Source organism: Marmota flaviventris, chromosome 19, assembly GCF_047511675.1.
Source record: "Marmota flaviventris isolate mMarFla1 chromosome 19, mMarFla1.hap1, whole genome shotgun sequence".
Taxonomy (NCBI): domain Eukaryota; kingdom Metazoa; phylum Chordata; class Mammalia; order Rodentia; family Sciuridae; genus Marmota; species Marmota flaviventris.
The window spans coordinates 30,673,351-30,688,541 of record NC_092516.1 but is presented as its reverse complement, the minus strand read 5'-3'; the positions used below and the strand labels follow the sequence as shown (position 1 = coordinate 30,688,541).

The following is a 15,191-nucleotide window of genomic DNA, read 5'->3' as shown; positions in this document are numbered from 1 at the left end:
GAGGTAGTGGGCGGTTGTGGGGAATCGCCCAGCCGCGCGGGACTGGCGCCGGGTTTCCCGCGGCCCGAGCTGGTGAGGGAGGAGGGGAGTCCTTCTTAAAGGGCCAGCCCATGCGCGTTCTTTTGTTCCGGGGCGGCAGGGTGGGGCAGGCCCAACTTTCTTCGTCTTCTGGTTTTCTTTCTCGAACGGCCATGATTTCCCAGTTCTTCATCCTGTCTTCCAAGGGGGACCCTCTCATCTACAAAGACTGTATCCTTGACCCGCTGGGCGGGATGGAACGGCTGGGTGGAAGTCTAGCCCAGAGCCAGTCTGTGGCCCACTCCTTAACTATCCTTCTACCCGGCCAGTCCGCGGGGACAGTGGTGGCCGAGATGTGGCTGAGCTCTTCTACCGGAAGCTGACGGGACTGCCTGGAGACGAGTCCCCGGTTGTCATGGTAACCACTGGCGGCGCTTGGGCCGGGGGCTGGGGAACGGGGTGGGCGCTGCCTCCCTCGCTTTCAGGGGCTGTTTCCCTGGAGGCTTCCGCTCGGGGGTTACTTTCCTCCAAATACGACTCACGAAAGTTTATTGAGCGCCAACAACATACCAGGCGCAGCGGTGTTTGCGTGTCTCAGTCTTTGACCAGGCTGGGGTAGCACCTGTCATTAACCCCGTATCTATTAGGAAGCAGGCCTTAGGAAGGGTTCAGGGACCGCCCCCCCCCCCCCCCCAAGGCACACTGTTACTGTGACTGGAAGGGACATCCGGGTTCGAGCTCTGATCTCATGGGTCCTCCTTCACTACAACCCTCTTTTTTCCCTCCCGCCTCTGCTTCAGCACCACGATGACCGACATTTCATTCACATCAGACACAGCAGCCTCTATTTGGTGGCCACCACTTCTGAAAACATTTCTCCCTTCAGCCTTCTAGAGCTGCTGTCCCGGTGAGAAGGGCTAGGCCAGGCACCTGGGGGTGGGGGCCTGCAAGGAGGAAGATTTATTTATGAACAGTCTGCCCTGATTCCTCAGGTTAGCCACTCTCTTGGGGGACTACTGTGGCTCCCTCAGCGAGGGGACCATCTCTCGCAATGTGGCTCTTGTCTATGAACTCCTGGATGAAGTGCTGGTAAGGCCCAAGGACTTTCCTTTTATCCCCCATTTCCCTGAACGTGTTTCTCTTTTTTACTGTGGGATCCTGTGGTTAGGAAGCTAAACCCACTCTCTTTTTTTTTTTTTTTTCACTCCCTCCCTCTATTGACTAGCCCCAAATCTCCTGTCTGTCCTCTTTCACCACTAGGACTATGGTTATGTTCAGACAACGTCCACAGAGATGCTGAGGAACTTCATCCAGACAGAAGCCGTGGTCAGCAAGCCCTTCAGTCTGTTTGACCTCAGCAGCGTTGGCTTGGTCAGTAGCTGGGAAAGAGGAGGATCAGGAAGGAGGGGGATTGGCTGGGAACACCAAAGCTGAAGATTAGTTGCTTTGGGTGTTTTACAGTTTGGGGCTGAGACACAACAGAGCAAAGTGGCCCCTAGCAGTGCAGCCAGTCGCCCTGTCTTGTCCAGTCGCTCTGATCAGGTAAGGTAAAGACGGATGGATACGGTCATACTTTATTTTTCCTCCCCTGTGGCACCAGAATCCCAAGATCCTGCTATATTTTTCCATTTCCCTAGACATGGATATTATTTCTTCACCTACAAGTCCTACCCCAGGGCCTACCTTTTCTTTTTATCTATTATTTTGGAAACAGGCCTTTAGCCTGTACCATTAAACCCCCTTTCTTCCTCAGAGCCAGAAGAATGAAGTTTTTTTAGATGTGGTCGAGAGATTGTCTGTACTGATAGCATCTAATGTAAGTTTGGGCTCCCAATCCTGGAGTGGAGAACAAATGGTACTTGGGAAACAGGTTTGGGAGGTCAGGACTCTGGTTGTTAACCTCCCCGCCACTCTCAGGGCTCACTGTTGAAGGTGGATGTGCAGGGAGAGATCCGGTTGAAGAGCTTCCTTCCCAGCGGCTCTGGTGAGGGCCCAGGGTTGGGTTTCACATGGGCTTCTTGAGGGCATGTTTGGCAGTGTTTGATCTTTCCTGATGTTCTTTCCTTCAACAGAGATGCGCATTGGCTTGACAGAAGAATTTTGTGTGGGGAAGTCAGAACTCAGAGGTGAGGAGAATAGGGGTCTTTTTTCTAGAGGAGGTAGGTCACTGCCAAAGGTTTCATGGAGGAAAGTTTGAGAAGGAGCTCCTTCTCTCCTACCTCCTCTTCTCTCTCTAAGCATGGGTCAGAAGAAGGATTTTTTTCTTTTTCCAGGGTACGGGCCAGGAATTCGGGTTGATGAGGTTTCATTTCACAGCTCAGTAAACCTGGATGAGTTTGAGTCTCATCGGATCCTTCGTTTGCAGCCACCCCAGGGTGAGGTGAGGATCAGGGTAACCTATTGTGCTCCTTGAACAAAGGGGAGGGAAGGAGTGCCAGCCTAAGACCATGCTGACCTCATTCCTCTCTGGTCTCAGCTGACTGTGATGAGGTACCAACTCTCCGATGACCTCCCCTCCCCGCTTCCCTTTCGGCTTTTTCCCTCTGTGCAGTGGGACCGAGGCTCAGGCCGGTGAGACCATTTCCTGTGTTCTACAACTACTCTGGAAGCCAAGCCAAGATATATATGTTTCTAAAACTTACTGTGGATGGGTGGTGGCAGAGGTGACAGCACACAAATTGGAAAAAGGCTTGACTAGTGATACTGGGCTGGATCTTGCTTCTCCTTCTTGGGGTACAACCTTACATGAAGCCCTGCATAAGCAATAGTGATGTGCCAGTAGGATATGGGGTATGTGATAGCATTTCCCTCTTTCATCCAGGCTCCAGGTTTACCTGAAGTTACGGTGTGATCTGCCCCCAAAGAGGTAAGAGTAGGGCTGATTAGGCTTGGTTCAGCTCTCTCGACATGAGATAAGGCCAAGAGTCTGCTGCTTCCTTCAGGTGTATCCATCAGGCTCAGAATCCAGTGTAGAGGCTATAGTATATGGGAAGGGGCCAGGATAGGGATGAACTCCCATTGTGACATTCAAGGAACAGGGACAAGGCACTCTGCCTTCCTGGGGCTGATCCAACATTTTTCTTCTTTGCAGCCAAGCTCTTAATGTCCGACTGCACCTTCCTCTGCCACGAGGGGTGGTCAGGTTAGTGTCTGCTCCCTAGGGAACTTTCCTGGGGTGAAGAGTGGCACTGTGTTAAGGAGGGCATGGCTGAACCCATCACCTTCCACCTCCATACTGCAGCCTGTCTCAGGAGCTGAGCAGTCCAGAGCAGAAGGCAGAGCTGGGGGAAGGAGCCCTTCGCTGGGACCTGCCCCGGGTACAGGGAGGCTCTCAACTCTCAGGCCTTTTCCAGGTATCTGCTGTTGACCCTCTTGCACTCTTTTTCCACCAGCACAGGTAGCTGCCTGGTCTCATGGCTTCCCTGCCCTTTTCCCTCACAGATGGACGTTCCAGGCCTGCCAGGGCCTCCCAGCCACGGGCCCTCCACCTCAGCTCCTCCGCTGGGGTTGGGCCCCGCAAGCCTCTCCTTTGAACTCCCCCGGCATACGTGCTCTGGCCTCCAGGTTCGCTTCCTCAGGCTGTCCTTCAGGCCCTGCAGCAATGCCAACCCCCACAAGTGGGTACGCCACCTAAGCCACAGTGATGCCTATGTCATTCGGATCTGAGGCTCCCCAAGTACAGACACAGGCGGCAAAGGCAACAAGCGGTCAAGAAGAGGACGATATTTTCTTTCTTGGCATCTTGGCCTATAGCCCTAAATTTGAGCAGGAAGAGTCTTAAGGCCAGGAGGCCTCCATGGATTCACCCTTCCATGGTATCTGGCAAAAGAAGGCTCAGGACTTACAAATCAAACTTTTATTCTGAGAAACTGACTGTAAAGTATCTAAAAAGAAAGTCATGTGGGAGAAGCAGCCTACTACTTCTTCCAGCCGGCGTGCGTGTGTGCATGTGTAGGAATCCGTGGAGGAGGCAGCCAACAGATGGATGACATTGTCAGGGAACAGGCTGAGGGGAGCCTGACCCAGGGGGTTGAGAGCCATTAGCCTTTGGAGTCCCTGGAGCTGGAGGGGGGCTGTCCCCAGCCTCCTGTTTCCCTCCACAGAGGGCACTGCCCCCAAGTGGTGAGGGGGAAGATGATGAGGGAGGAACTGGAGAGGGATGGGATGGGGGGCCTCCCTTACCCTCCCCTGCTGGGGGGAGCGAGACGACAATGTACTTCTGGACACTGCCAGGGCCAGTGGGGGTGGTACTGGGTGGGGCAGTGGTGGCAGTGGAGACCAGCTTGACAATGGGCTGCACACTGGGGACTGTGGTGGTGACTGGAGAGGTAGTGGTGGAGCCTGAGCCAGGGGCTGAGGTGCTGAGGGACAGGACCTGGGGGAGAAAAGAAGGCAGTGCCAATCACCTTGCACCTTCCCACTTCCCCAAAGGCCTAAGGGGGATAGGGCACGAGCTTCCCTGTGAACAGTGTCCATCCTCAAGAAACTCTAGACTACTGCCAGCTCGAGGCCTTCAAGACCCTGGCAAGTAGTCCTTCCATGGGCACAGAAGGGACTGAGCTCTACTCTGGGGCCTCCCCCAAGGGGCTCTGAAGGGACATATCCCTGTCCCAGTCTCCACATACCTGCTGGGTGGATGAGGCACTGGAGGAAGAAGACATTACGATAAACTTGGTTGGAGGAGGAGAAGGCTGAGGTGGGGCAGCAGCTCGAGCAGACACCAGTGTCTGGACGGGCAGTGCAATGGAGCCAGGGACCTTCAGTAAGCCTGGGGTCCGAGGGCCAGGCTGAGGGGCCTGTGAGAGGGTCAGCGTGGGCCGGGGCTGCAAGACGGAGAGGCAAGAAGAAAATGTCAACACCCAAGTAAAACAATGGCCTAAGGAAGACTTGTATTGCTCCTGATCTTTCTCAGTAGTTCTCACGGGTTGGGGCATCCTTCACTAGGGGGCCCAGACTCCCCAAGACTTTTGTCGACTTGACCTGCATGTGCATGTGTCTGTGAATCCCATCCCCAGATCCTTCTTAATTTCCTCTCACCCTCCTCCCCTTAGCAACTGACCTGTGTGATGGTCAGTGTGGTCCTGTTGACCTGCTGTGCCTGCAGAGCAGCTTGAGCCCGGGCCTTGACCACATGGGAGCAGAGAAGGGGCCCAAGGGACCCAAATTCTGCCCGATAGGCATCCTGATTGTCAGGTGGGGGGTGCAGCTTAGCCAGTACAGGGGCACAGTGTTTCTGCAAAGAGAAGGCAAAAGAGGGAAGGCTAGTAATCTCAGAAGAGCAAGGGGGAAGGGGTGAGAATCACCCATACATTTCAGGGTGCCCCTATTGGAGGCAAAACTAAGGAATTCCATCTGTAAGGAATACTGTGGTTCTCCCTCATAAGGAAACAGCACCAACTAGTGTGAATGAAGGACTTGCTATATTTGCTTTGTATATATGACATCTAAGGGGTACTTGACCGATAGGTGTGCATTTGCCTTGTAGATGGGCCCTACAGTGATATAGAAAGAAGCTTGGAGGTGGGGGTATCATTACAAATCAGGAAAAGCCACAGGATATGTTAAGAGCCCCTAAATCTTAGCCTATATGCGCCTTTCTGTCTCCAAAACAGCATTCGAGTCTGAAGAGTGTTCTGTTAACAAATATGATGGCAAAGATGGGATTAAGCAAATGTACCCAAAACAGCATTCGAGTCTGAAGAGTGTTCTGTTAATAAATATGATGGCAAATATGGGATTAAGCAAATATACTGGATGCTTCCTTGCTAAGCCACCATCTCTGTGGGGAAAGGGGGAATTAGTGGGAAGAAGTCAGGGAGGGCAGTCTGTTCACCAGGAGAAGGCTCTGCACGTGGTCAGCTCCTATGCGGTCAATGTTGCTCAGCACAGGGCCATCCAAGACGCTGCGGATTCGCTCCCCTTCCTGCTGCAGCCGTGGCAGAATCAGAGTCTTAATCACCTGTCAAAATGGAAAGGGAGAAGCCAGGGCCACAGGGTCACCAGAAGTCTCTCAGGTGTAGAGGGGTGGTGCCCTCTAAGACCTCAAGACTGCTTCCCTTCCCCTAGTTCTTCCCCTGGGGTGAGGGGCTAACATCGTGTCCCAGCTCTGCCAGGCCTGCAATGGAGCCATAACGAGTTGTCCAGGGAGTCTTCTCATCCACCCAGCTCTGTAGAGAAGGAAAATAAACCTAGATGAAGGAGTATGAAAAGACTGCTAAGGATTCAGGTCTTCCATAAACACTTTCCTTACAAATCATTTAAGATGTTGCACATGAGGTTCAAGTTCCTCAGACCAAACCCCCACGAGTTCCTGTCCCCCTGCCCCTTGTCCCAGGTGTTATTTCCCCCTGCCAAAACTGCCACATTGGTTTGGCTGAAGCTCTCATTGTACTGGTGACAACCCTGGGGTGGTGATATGAAATAGTTGACATGTTCTTGAGGCTTACCTTGGTGAAGGTCTTGGTGATCCGGGACTGAATGTTGTTAGTAGTTGTGCTGAAATGCTTGCATATCTGGGCCACCAGGCGGGCAGCAAAGTCCCGTAGTGCCCAGTGATTGTCCACATCAGGTCGCAGGCACAGCTGTCTGCTCACGATGCAGGTCATCACAGCTGGAATAAGCTCATGCACCTAAGGAAGAAGTGGCAGGTCAGCTGGTTCTGACAAGTGGTTTCCATGGGTGGTAACAAGAGTCCCCTAACCCCAGGAAGAGGAGGGTGGGCAAGGGGACAACTCACATATTTTTCTAGATAGAGTGTAGGGTTGTCCATCAGCGCCTTCACCATGCGCATTAGGTAGATGAGCAGGGCAAGGTTATTCTGAACCACATTCACACGGACCTATGAGAGGGAGGGATGTGGGGCAGAGAGACCCCTCAGGTGAGCTTCCCCTGCTATCCCTGTCCCCCAAGCCTCATCCTTGGCCTGGCCTTCCCAGTCCTCTCACCCCCTCAGAGATGAAGGTACTGAACCGTGGCAGCATCTGATAGAGCCCTGGGTCCGTGGCAATGCTCTGCAGAGCTTCCTGTGGGAGGAGGGAAGCAAATGGGGTGGCGGCAGATCTCTTGGGGAGGAATCTGCAAGGGCTCCAAGAGGAGTCTTAGGTTGAGGGCAGGTGGATGGGGCCCTCACCGCTCTCTTAGCCTCACACGACCCCACGCAGGCTTCAGTGATCTCCTTATAGTACAGCTGCTGCTCCACAGACAGCTCATGGATGCTGCGGGGCTTCAAGCGCAAAGGGGCCCCCTCTAGCAAGGGAGGTGCCTTCTTCTCTTTCCCTGTGTGAATTGGGAAAACAGGTTTGGGGAAAAAAGAGGACTCAGTACCCTCTACATACTACCCCAGGATACCTGGCTTCCTCTAGGCTTCTTGGTCCTTCCTGGGACTTTCTGGCCCTAACTTCATCCACTTCACATGTGGCTTTGGGATAAGAGCCAGGAGAGGCCTGACCTAGAATACTGACCTTTGCCATCAGCTGGGGCAGCCCCTTGGCCTTTGCCCTTCAGGGGTCCATCTTCCTCCTGGCCTGGCTTTGCTGACTTCAGGGGTTCTGTGGCCTCAGCCTTCTGCTGCTCTTTGGGAGCTGATGGGAAAGCAATCACAGCAGGAATGATGGTGGAGTGGAGTGGTTTGAAAGGAGGCAGCAGAGAGAGAGGGATGGGCTCTGGGTGTGGAGGTTACCTGGGGGTGGATTCTCTGGTATAGCTGGCTGGCAGCCTTCAATGCTCAGCCAATGAGCTGCGAGGAAAGAAGGTGTCAAGTTGAATTGCTGGACATGGAAACTGGGAAGTCACTCCATGGCAGGTGTGTTTTCCTTCCTGCTATTCAGCAGGGCTCTCACACTGAGGGTTTCTTCACTTGTGAGTTTCCTCACACCATACATCTTCTCCTTCTCTCCCTCCTCCCTGCCACCCCACTCTCCCTTTCCCCAACCTTTCAGGCAGACATCCAGGGGCACTCGAGGCAGAGGGGTATTGATGATGTCACTCAGATCAACCTCTTTCTCCTCGTAGAAGTAAAGCTCCCGACCCCCACCAGAGGCAAAACGGAAAGGAATGAATTCCTGAGCATGGAAACCATAGAGTGGCTGTTTTGAGAGAGGGGGGGGGGGACATTGGTGTAAGAACAGTCCAGGAGAGGCTAGGCTGAAGACAAATGCAGCATCCAAGAAGATAGTGTCTCACCACCCATCCCAGTCCTCAGCCCCCTTCCTGTCTCTCACATGCACCTCAACGTTCTTTAGCTTCAGCGCATAGTCAATATCACTGGTGGTGAGCTTCTGCCGCTTCCCCATGTGCATGAACTTCAAGGCATCCTGAGGGATAGAAAAACAGATGTAAATCCAAGACCCTGAGGAAAAAGGAGGCCATGTCAAGGTAACAACCTTGACACAATGCAGAGCTGGGCAGATGGACCAGCTTACCTGTGCAATCTCCTTGATACGGTAGCTGACCTCATCCGTTAGTAGCTGGCAGGTCTCCTCCTGAATCTGGGCAATGCCCATTGATTCAGCCACAACCTTCATTGACTCCGAGGGCAGCACGGTATTACTGAGCTTCAACTTCTTCTCCTCAGCCATGCTGGAGCACCTCCTTCCCTCACCAGAAGGATATGGCCCCAGGGTGGAGAGATGGATACTCTGGCAGGGGAATGGGGCAGATAGAAGAGATCAAAAGAAATATGATTCAAAATCCTTGCTAAAAGTGAATTTCTGATCTCCTGTGCCACCTGATCAAGCCTTAGCATTCCTCATCCTCCATCTGCCACCCATTCAGCAACTCATTCTTTATCTATGCCTTCATATCAAATCTGCCAGATAATCCAACCTGATTTCTCAACTCCCTCTCTGTGGCTCAAGACTATCTCCTGCAGAGCTCCAATATCCTCTGAATGAGATCTTCTGCCATCCACCTTAAGTTTTCCTACATCTATTCCTTATAAGAGTCAAAGTGATTCTGTTAAAATATAAATCAGGTTGTCAATTCTCTGCTGGAATGGTTCCCCATTACTCATAACATCCTTACATTGGCCTATAAGGCCCCTCATGATTTGTCTTCTTCCCATTACCTCTCTGATCCCCTCTCCTTCCTTTTTCTATTTTGATCCAGTCACATCAGCCTCCGTGACCTTGCCATTCAGCTTTTTCTCTGTTCTTTTCAGATGTTGTTTGCCTGTCTGCCCTTACCATTGCTATTTTAATTCGGCATTCTGCTTTACATTTTCTTTTCTATAAGATTTAACAACCCCTAATACATTGTATCGTTAGAGGATACAATGTTTATCGTCTCTATCCCATCATCCCCATGTGGACAGGAATCTTTGTGATGTTCACTGGTGTATCCCTGGTTCCCAGACAGGTGCCTGGGACACTGTAAATAATAAATACCTTTTGAATAAATGAATGAATTGTAAGGCCTTAGAGATACAGATGCTCAATAAATACTATCACAATTATTGAGACCAATAAAAAGACATAGGCTGAAGGTTGGAGTTTACACTGTGGTCAAAAGGCACCATTGGATCTGGGCATTAGGAAGAGTAACTTTAAACTGTGTTCAGAACTGGGGGGACAGGAGGATGAAGGCTGAGGGAGAATGTGTTTTTTTCAAATTATCCCAAGTCTCCTCTCCGATTTTTACAAGTCTTATCTATAGGGAACAAAATTATTCCACACATTATGCCTGATGCAGGGTATACAAGAAGCGGTCGTGTCCCAATTCCCTAGTGAACTCCTACTAATCCTTCAAAACCCTGCGGTACCCACTGTCAGTAAGGGCTCATAAAACACGCTGTAATCTCGGGAGCGTCTCAGATCAGGGGAGACGGCAGGAGGGCTTCTCAGAGGAGAATTAACTTGAGCTATATTTGTGCAGTCGTTTCCCCAGCAGAGAACCAGGCAGCACGAAAGGAGGCTCAGAGAAACCACCCATCTCCCCCAACATTCCTCCAATGCATACACACACGGAGTATCCACGAGAGCACCGACACACCACCAATCGTCCTCTTCCTAGTCCCCACACGGGCCTTTCATGGGGTCTCCTCCCGGATACCCCTCAGACCCGCCCCCGCCAACCAGATGCAGAGGGCAGTAAAAGCCTCTCACCGCTGCCAAAGCGCCGCTCACCCGGCGCTCGGCGCCATCTTGGCCCCGCCCCCTCCCAGCACTAGGTCCTGGCAGAAACCGAAAGTCACCATCACTTCCCCAAGCCATAACAAACCATTCAAGCTCACAACTGAAATGACATTTAAAAATTGTTACTACGTGTATATGCGAGAAGCACACTCTCCTAGTCTGTTACTTGAATTTATTTTTTCACTACCCGGCAGCCAGGACCTTCAGGAGGCGCCACAAAACAGGCGGGGAAACCCAGCGCCCTGAGGCCCCACCCCTTTACGGGTTGGACCTACGCATGCGCTGATGGTTCCAGGCAGGGAGGCAGGGTTTAAGGCTGCTGCTTACCGCCTCTGAATTTAAAGGGTCCGCCGCCTTCCGGAAGTTGGTTTGAAGGCAAACGGTGGTTGTGCACCGCGCATTGTCATGGGACCTGTGCGGTTAGGAATATTGCTTTTCTTTTTGACAGTGACTGGTGCTTGGGCTGGGACGCCGAAAGAAGAGGACGATGACACAGAACGTTTGCCCAGCAAATGCGAAGGTATCTTGGGAGTAGCCTCTATTAGCATCTCCCTGTCCCTCCTTCTTCGTTTAGGCCGGGGCACACGTACCGTGATGGATGGGTCACTCGACCTCCTTGAACCCCCGAGTGAGGTTCTGTTGGAATTTGGCGGAGTTGGAATAGGATCCGGGGAGGGAACGCCTACGTCCAACGCGAAATTGTGGCACTACATTTTCCATTTAACTTCCAGAGTAAACCCACTTTTTCTTGCAGTTGTGGGCCCCAGTGAGTTGTGGAAATTGTAGTTCAGGGATTGTCTGCCTAGGACCGCCCACTCAACCGATCATCTTCAATGTGCGTGTGTTCCCCCCAGATCACCCACCAGACCTAAATCTGGAGAGCCTTCAGGGGCGGGGTGTGATTCTTATACTTTGTGAACTTCCTCTGTCCCCGCGGCAGAGACGCTTCCAAATTACAGGTCCCATCCTCCCCCAGAGGGTTTGAGGATGAGTAACTCGGCCTTTAAAGCTCATAACAAAATATGAGGAGGCCAAACAACTCTAAGTTCCCAGTCAATGGGAAGCTTTGCAGCCAGCGTGTACTGTATAGATTTTGCAGCAAGCAGCATCTTCCCTGGCTGCGTTAATGAGAGGGACACTTCAGAGCCTTGTCATTGAGTACCCTACTTCCCTGGTTTGTTGCCTCGTTGGCTTGTCCCCCCCCCCCCCATTCTTTTTCTCTTCACCTCACACACACAGTCTCTGCATTTCCACATCAGTGTCCCTCATGACTTGGTTCTAATCCTGTGCCTGTTTTTACTTACGTCCCCACTCTTCTCCTGCCACCTGTCTTTCTAAACACAGACTTAATCTTGGAAGTTTTTGCTTTAACAACCCTGCAGGCCTCCTACTATGATCAGCATCCAGGCAGCATTTTTTTTGGCAGAGCATGTAATTGTTGTATGATGTGACTTTCATAGTTCCTATACCCCATCCTCATCCCTAAAGTGCCCATGCTTCAGACACTGAATTTCCTCCCGCCCCAGCCCCCCATTTTTATTGATGCATTATAATTGTACATCATGGTGGAATTTGTAGTTACATATTCATACATGCACACAATGTAACAATATATTTGGCTAGTATTTCCACTTCAGACATTGAACTTCTCATGATCAGAGTATTGCACATCCTGTAACACCTCTGGGACTTTGCTCTTTTTCGTTGCCCAAAATGGCCCTCTTTCTGTATTTGATAAGTTCCTATTCATTCTTCAAGGTTCAGTTTAAATATCACCTCCTTTGGAAGCCTTCTTCCTCAGTTGTCACCTCCTGCAGTCATAAACCCTTGGAGAAAGGGGGAGTGCCTATGTATCTCAGGTTCTAGCACAGTGCTGGGTACGTTTAAAGAAATGTTATTTTTGCCTGTTTAGGTTATTTTCATCTATGTATGGGTTTTGTGTTTTATTTTGTTTTAGTTCTGGGTATTGAACTTAGGGCCCTCTACCCCTGAGCTATGCCCCCATCTATCTATCTCTCTCTCTCTTTTTCAAGAAAGTGTCTTGCTAAGTTGCGTAGGGCCTTGCCAAGTTGCTGAGGCTGGCCTCACACTTGTGATCCTTCTGCCTTAGCCTCCTGAGACATCAAGATCACAGGCATGCACAACCATGCCCAGCTGGGCCCCCTTTTTTTCTTTGGAACTATCATGAGCCAAGTATATGCTAGTAGTGGAATAGACATGTTGTTCACCCTTATGAGAATCAAAGATTTGTAAGAAGTCATTAAGTAACCTTTGAATGGATTTTGCATTTCCTAGTGAGATTAAATCTCTTGGTCTTAACCCTGGCGTAGGGTTCATCGCGCCATATTGTCATCATCCATTTATCCATCTCTAGCTACATTGACAGTGTCTCAGAGACAAAGATCATGAATCTTATTGATCTGTCATGAGCGTGTATGCAGAAGGAGCACAATAAAGAACTGCAGAGTAACAATAAACACTGTGAGCCAGAGCTATTCCAGAGATTTTGCATAGGTTTATTTATTTAATTCTCACCACACTCTTGTCATGGACATAGTATTATCCCCATTATAGAGGTGAAGAAACTGAGACACAGCAAGATTGTCACACAGATATTGAGAAGCTGAGTCAGAATTCCAACCCAGTCAGTTTGGCTCCAGAGTCTGCACTTGCGTCCTCTGTTGCCTTTGGTCATGTGCAGAATGAACTGCTGGCATGTTCACTCTTCTTTTGTATCCCCTTGGACATCTCTCCTCACTACCAGTGTGTAAGCTACTAAGCATGGAGCTACAGGAGGAACTGAGTCGCACTGGCCGATCTCGAGAGGTCCTGGAGCTGGGGCAGGTCCTGGACACAGGCAAGAGGAAGAGACATGTGCCTTACAGCATTTCGTGAGTCCTTCTTGGTGCTCCTTCACCTTCCAGTCCACCAAAGAGCCTTGGAAGCCCCTGTAGCATCCAGGGAGTCTTTGTTTCCCTTCTCCCCACAGAGAGACAAGGCTGGAAGAGGCCTTGGAGAATTTATGTGAGCGGATCCTGGATTACAGTGTTCATGCTGAGCGCAAGGGATCGCTGAGATATGCCAAGGTGAGATTCTTAAATAGGGAAAGACTCTAATTCTCAGAAACAAAGACCTGTGTCCCCTGAGATCCTCAAGAATTATCTGCCCGTTTCCCTCCACCTCTAGAGAGTCCCCTCTTGTTCAGACTCTCTCACCCTCCTCATGGAACTCATCCCTGAGCCTCTTGTGTTGACAAAGCTATTATGGTGAAAAAGGGAAGGAAAAGGTGGGATGGTTGCTCTGATCCCAAATCTCCATCTTTCAGGGTCAGAGTCAGACCATGGCAACATTGAAAGGCCTAGTGCAGAAGGGAGTGAAGGTGGATCTGGGGATCCCATTGGAACTGTGGGATGAGCCCAGCGTGGAGGTTACATTCCTAAAGAAGCAGGTAAGACAAATTACCAAACTGTCCAGGGAGGTGAGAGGAGAGCTTGGTCCCAGGATTTGATTGTAGGGGATGTCCAGCTCTCAGCAGGAAGAAGGGGGCAGAATGAGGACTTTGCCATCAATTAAAGTGGGCCCAATAGAATATCAAATAATATTGGAAACTATTACTATTCGCCAATGCTTATTGAGCACCTACTATGTCCCAGATTCTGGACCACATACTTTCTAGCTGCTGCCTCATTTACTCTCACAACCTGATGTGGTAGGTATGATCACCTTACCCATCTCACAGCTTACCCAACCTACTTAGCAGAATAGGTGCTAGTTAAATATTTGTTGGATGAAGATAGATCATAAATAGATGTAAGCCAAGCTTAACCTCCTGGCTACCTGTCTCTCAATGGAGAGGCCAATCAGTGGAGTAGGGAGTAGGGAGTGGAGAGCTGAGAGGAAAGTGTCCAAAGCCCAGCAGAGCAGATGTTCTTTCCACCATTCCACTTGACCAGTGTGAGACGATGCTGGAAGAGTTTGAAGATGTTGTAGGAGACTGGTACTTCCACCATCAGGAGCAGCCCCTACAGCAGTTTCTCTGTGAAGGCCATGTGCTCCCAGCTGCTGAAACAGGTAAATGTAGGGATTGGGCTCCTCTCCTGCCAGGCAACAACCTCCTTATTCCCAGAACCAATATTTAAATTATTTTCTCTTAACCCCACCTAGCATGTCTTCAGGAAACTTGGACTGGAAAGGAGAAGATCACAGATGGACAAGAGAATGCAGAAGAAAAGGAGGAGGAGGAAGAAGAAGAGGAGGAGGAAGAGGAGGGAGAGAAGGAGGAGGAGAGAATCAAGACTTCAGGCCACCCCAAGCATGACCCAGAGGATCTCTGACTCTTGCCTTTGAGCCCCCAGGAGGGGTCATGGAGAAGAACCCTCTTAAGTCTCAGCTTTCCCTACCCCACAGCTTGAAGGGTGTGTGTTTGTGTATGAGTGATCCCACCCCAAGGCTTCTGTTTTTTCCCAAATGACCTCAGGGAGGATCTTGGGGATGCAGGATGACATGACCATGGGGGAAATGGGGGGAGCAGCAGGAGGAAGTCCTTCCAACATAATGAGCCTTCTGCCTGCCATCCAACCACTTAAATGGCAGGTGTGTGTGGTGACAGCATTGAGCTTTCCTCTTTAAAGACAGTCAGCGATGGCATGGAGTTATGGGCCTTGAGAAAGTCACTATGCCCCTCAAGAGATCTGTTTTTGGACCCTTATAAGAAAGAGGCCAGACAGACATTCTCTATGACCTCACCCAGGAGGTTACATACTAGCAGTGAACTAGACTATGACAGTAGGTGGCGGTGAGGCAATGATAAGTTAGGTGGGGGTAATTACCTGATCTATTCCGTAACTTCGCGGGTGCCAAATTTTCTATATCGCAATTAAACTTATTTTATTATTTTTTTTTACTATCGTCTGGGCCCAGTTTCAAACGACTCTGCACACATTGTAGCTTGTCAATGAGGCAGCGTCCAGACAATGGGGCCGTTGGCCTCCGCCATTAGCAGCTAATGGCGCTTGGTAATTCTGCACCCCAAGGAAGCTGGCA

The 15,191-nt window shown here is 50.6% G+C and overlaps 3 protein-coding genes across 6 annotated transcripts; 2 read left to right on the top strand and 1 right to left on the bottom strand.

The window, feature by feature from the left end:
- Nucleotides 1-41: 41 nt before the first annotated feature.
- Ap4m1 (adaptor related protein complex 4 subunit mu 1) lies at nt 42-4,902 on the top strand. Of its 2 annotated transcripts, XM_027952911.3 has the most exons (15): nt 43-249; nt 348-436; nt 819-925; nt 1,011-1,107; nt 1,279-1,389; nt 1,480-1,560; nt 1,772-1,834; nt 1,936-2,002; nt 2,091-2,144; nt 2,292-2,398; nt 2,495-2,589; nt 2,840-2,884; nt 3,110-3,160; nt 3,260-3,371; nt 3,460-4,902. In XM_027952911.3, exons 1-15 carry the CDS (start codon nt 111-113, stop codon nt 3,682-3,684), a joined length of 1,443 nt encoding a protein of 480 aa, XP_027808712.1. In that variant the 5' UTR covers nt 43-110; the 3' UTR covers nt 3,685-4,902. The 2 variants fall into 2 exon arrangements, with proteins under 2 accessions (XP_027808711.1, XP_027808712.1); XM_027952910.3 differs by lacking the exon at nt 2,840-2,884 and having other exon boundaries at nt 42-249.
- Taf6 (TATA-box binding protein associated factor 6) lies at nt 3,860-10,189 on the bottom strand. 3 transcript variants are annotated; one of them, XM_027952906.2, is made up of 15 exons: nt 10,119-10,189; nt 8,439-8,654; nt 8,244-8,330; nt 7,949-8,102; nt 7,697-7,753; nt 7,479-7,598; nt 7,148-7,293; nt 6,963-7,040; nt 6,755-6,856; nt 6,465-6,647; nt 6,111-6,206; nt 5,852-5,977; nt 5,078-5,251; nt 4,644-4,841; nt 3,860-4,393 (listed from the first exon to the last, which is right to left on the bottom strand). In XM_027952906.2, the coding sequence occupies exons 2-15, from the start codon at nt 8,592-8,594 to the stop codon at nt 4,013-4,015; spliced, it is 2,058 nt and encodes a 685-aa protein (XP_027808707.1). In that variant the 5' UTR covers nt 8,595-8,654; nt 10,119-10,189; the 3' UTR covers nt 3,860-4,012. The 3 variants fall into 3 exon arrangements, with proteins under 3 accessions (XP_027808707.1, XP_027808710.1, XP_027808708.1); XM_027952909.3 differs by having other exon boundaries at nt 6,111-6,185; XM_027952907.3 differs by lacking the exon at nt 10,119-10,189 and adding an exon at nt 9,977-10,094.
- Nucleotides 10,190-10,479: 290 nt separating this feature from the next.
- On the top strand, nt 10,480-15,051 carry Cnpy4 (canopy FGF signaling regulator 4). The gene is made up of 6 exons (XM_027952919.2): nt 10,480-10,668; nt 12,913-13,039; nt 13,138-13,234; nt 13,474-13,596; nt 14,102-14,219; nt 14,313-15,051. The coding sequence occupies exons 1-6, from the start codon at nt 10,554-10,556 to the stop codon at nt 14,480-14,482; spliced, it is 750 nt and encodes a 249-aa protein (XP_027808720.1). The 5' UTR covers nt 10,480-10,553; the 3' UTR covers nt 14,483-15,051.
- Nucleotides 15,052-15,191: the final 140 nt, after the last annotated feature.

Excerpts from the sequence above, each read along its gene's own strand:
- Ap4m1 (XM_027952911.3), top strand. The coding sequence starts at position 111 with ATGCGCGTTCTTTTGTTCCGGGGCGGCAGGGTGGGGCAGGCCCAACTT. Across the intron at positions 250-347 it reads CCCTCTCATCTACAAAGACT|TCCGCGGGGACAGTGGTGGC; the intron begins GTATCCTTGACC and ends CTACCCGGCCAG. Across the intron at positions 3,372-3,459 it reads AACTCTCAGGCCTTTTCCAG|ATGGACGTTCCAGGCCTGCC; the intron begins GTATCTGCTGTT and ends TTTCCCTCACAG.
- Taf6 (XM_027952906.2), bottom strand. The coding sequence starts at position 8,594 with ATGGCTGAGGAGAAGAAGTTGAAGCTCAGTAATACCGTGCTGCCCTCG. Across the intron at positions 8,331-8,438 it reads GTATCAAGGAGATTGCACAG|GATGCCTTGAAGTTCATGCA; the intron begins GTAAGCTGGTCC and ends TCTATCCCTCAG. Across the intron at positions 8,103-8,243 it reads TGAAGCTAAAGAACGTTGAG|CCACTCTATGGTTTCCATGC; the intron begins GTGCATGTGAGA and ends CTCTCAAAACAG.
- Cnpy4 (XM_027952919.2), top strand. The coding sequence starts at position 10,554 with ATGGGACCTGTGCGGTTAGGAATATTGCTTTTCTTTTTGACAGTGACT. Across the intron at positions 10,669-12,912 it reads TTTGCCCAGCAAATGCGAAG|TGTGTAAGCTACTAAGCATG; the intron begins GTATCTTGGGAG and ends CCTCACTACCAG. Across the intron at positions 13,235-13,473 it reads GATCGCTGAGATATGCCAAG|GGTCAGAGTCAGACCATGGC; the intron begins GTGAGATTCTTA and ends TCCATCTTTCAG.